The 1,176-nt window shown below is 35.7% G+C and overlaps 1 protein-coding gene across 1 annotated transcript in view; it reads right to left on the bottom strand.

Annotated features, from left to right (window-relative positions):
• Positions 1 to 94: 94 nt before the first annotated feature.
• The window catches only part of LOC107559585 (protein FAM102A-like), a 17,119-nt gene continuing 16,037 nt past the window's right edge, over positions 95 to 1,176 (bottom strand). Inside the window, exon 2 of the mRNA XM_016243468.1 lies at positions 95 to 270. Coding sequence (XP_016098954.1) covers positions 183 to 270 — 88 coding nt within the window. The 3' untranslated portion in view covers positions 95 to 182. The remainder of the gene's footprint in view (positions 271 to 1,176) is intronic.

The following is a 1,176-nucleotide window of genomic DNA, read 5'->3' as shown; positions in this document are numbered from 1 at the left end:
ACACACACACACACACACACACAGATACCAAGAATCCTTAGTATATGCAGCAATATCTGCCTATCATTTATGAAGCAGCATTGAAGCGGCCGAAAAAACGCGTTGAGGGTCATCAGAGGGTTTAGTATTGTACGTTTCTTCTGTTCCAGCACTTGTTATCAGAGCCGGTCTGGTTCATTCTCTCATATCCCCCCGGACACATTCTTTCCCAGCATTCCAGGGGCCATGGTACTTTGTTCTATCACTGTAGCAACCACAATCACAGTAACACTGACGGAACAGGGGAGGAAAGAGAAGAGGACACTCATAATGCACCGAGAAAAGAGATAAAGGTTTTTGATTGGGCCAATAAGAAACCACTCAAATTATCCTGAAAATCCTAAGAAGTATGCAAGATTTGCATGCACTTTTTCTTCAAATATCCAGTATTGCAATGAAATACTGCTCTGAATTCCAATCCATCGATGCAACAACACATTTTCAAAGCACCAATTGCTACAATAAATGCTCCCACAAACAACAACACAACAGGCTTTGTGCGTTCTTGCGTTTTCTCCTTTCATGCCCTCGGCTCGACCCTCTCCCACGGCAGACAAGGCAAACCCAATCAAGCGCTCCTGAATGGACCGATTGTTGGAAGACTCGGGACAATTTAGAGCATACAAAAGATCCATGAGCAAGATTCATGTGGAATAAATATGCATTAGATGTGAGCCAGGCAGACTAGCAGGGAGCAAAGGTTTGCTGGGAGAGAAAAATGACAGGCAGGTGGGTGAGATTCAAAACTCTTTATTATCAGTAATAAAGATGAGATGATAAAAAAATTTTACTTAAACCTTAAATTGTTTAAATAACGTGCTATGTTTCTGTAACGTAATTTTTGCGAAGAATATATATATAATTGTTATAATTGTGTAAAAATACTATTAAATAAAGTAAAGAATATATTTGATTTTGAAATGTAATTTTTGGAAAAATATCATTGTGTAAAAAAGAAATAAACATTTAATATTTTATAATAAAATATAATAAAATGTGTGTGTGTGTATAAAATAAGTTTCAGGTAGTTTTTTGTAAACAATAATAATTTGAATTTGAATACACAAACATTTAATTGACACTTTTATTCAGCAGAAATTGATACATTTTGATTTGACACTTTTTTTTTTGTTTGGA

The sequence above is a fragment of the Sinocyclocheilus grahami genome, unplaced genomic scaffold (genome assembly GCF_001515645.1).
Source record: "Sinocyclocheilus grahami isolate Dianchi unplaced genomic scaffold, SAMN03320097.WGS_v1.1 scaffold692.1, whole genome shotgun sequence".
Lineage (NCBI taxonomy): Eukaryota > Metazoa > Chordata > Actinopteri > Cypriniformes > Cyprinidae > Sinocyclocheilus > Sinocyclocheilus grahami.
This window is presented reverse-complemented; position numbering and strand designations above follow the sequence as displayed.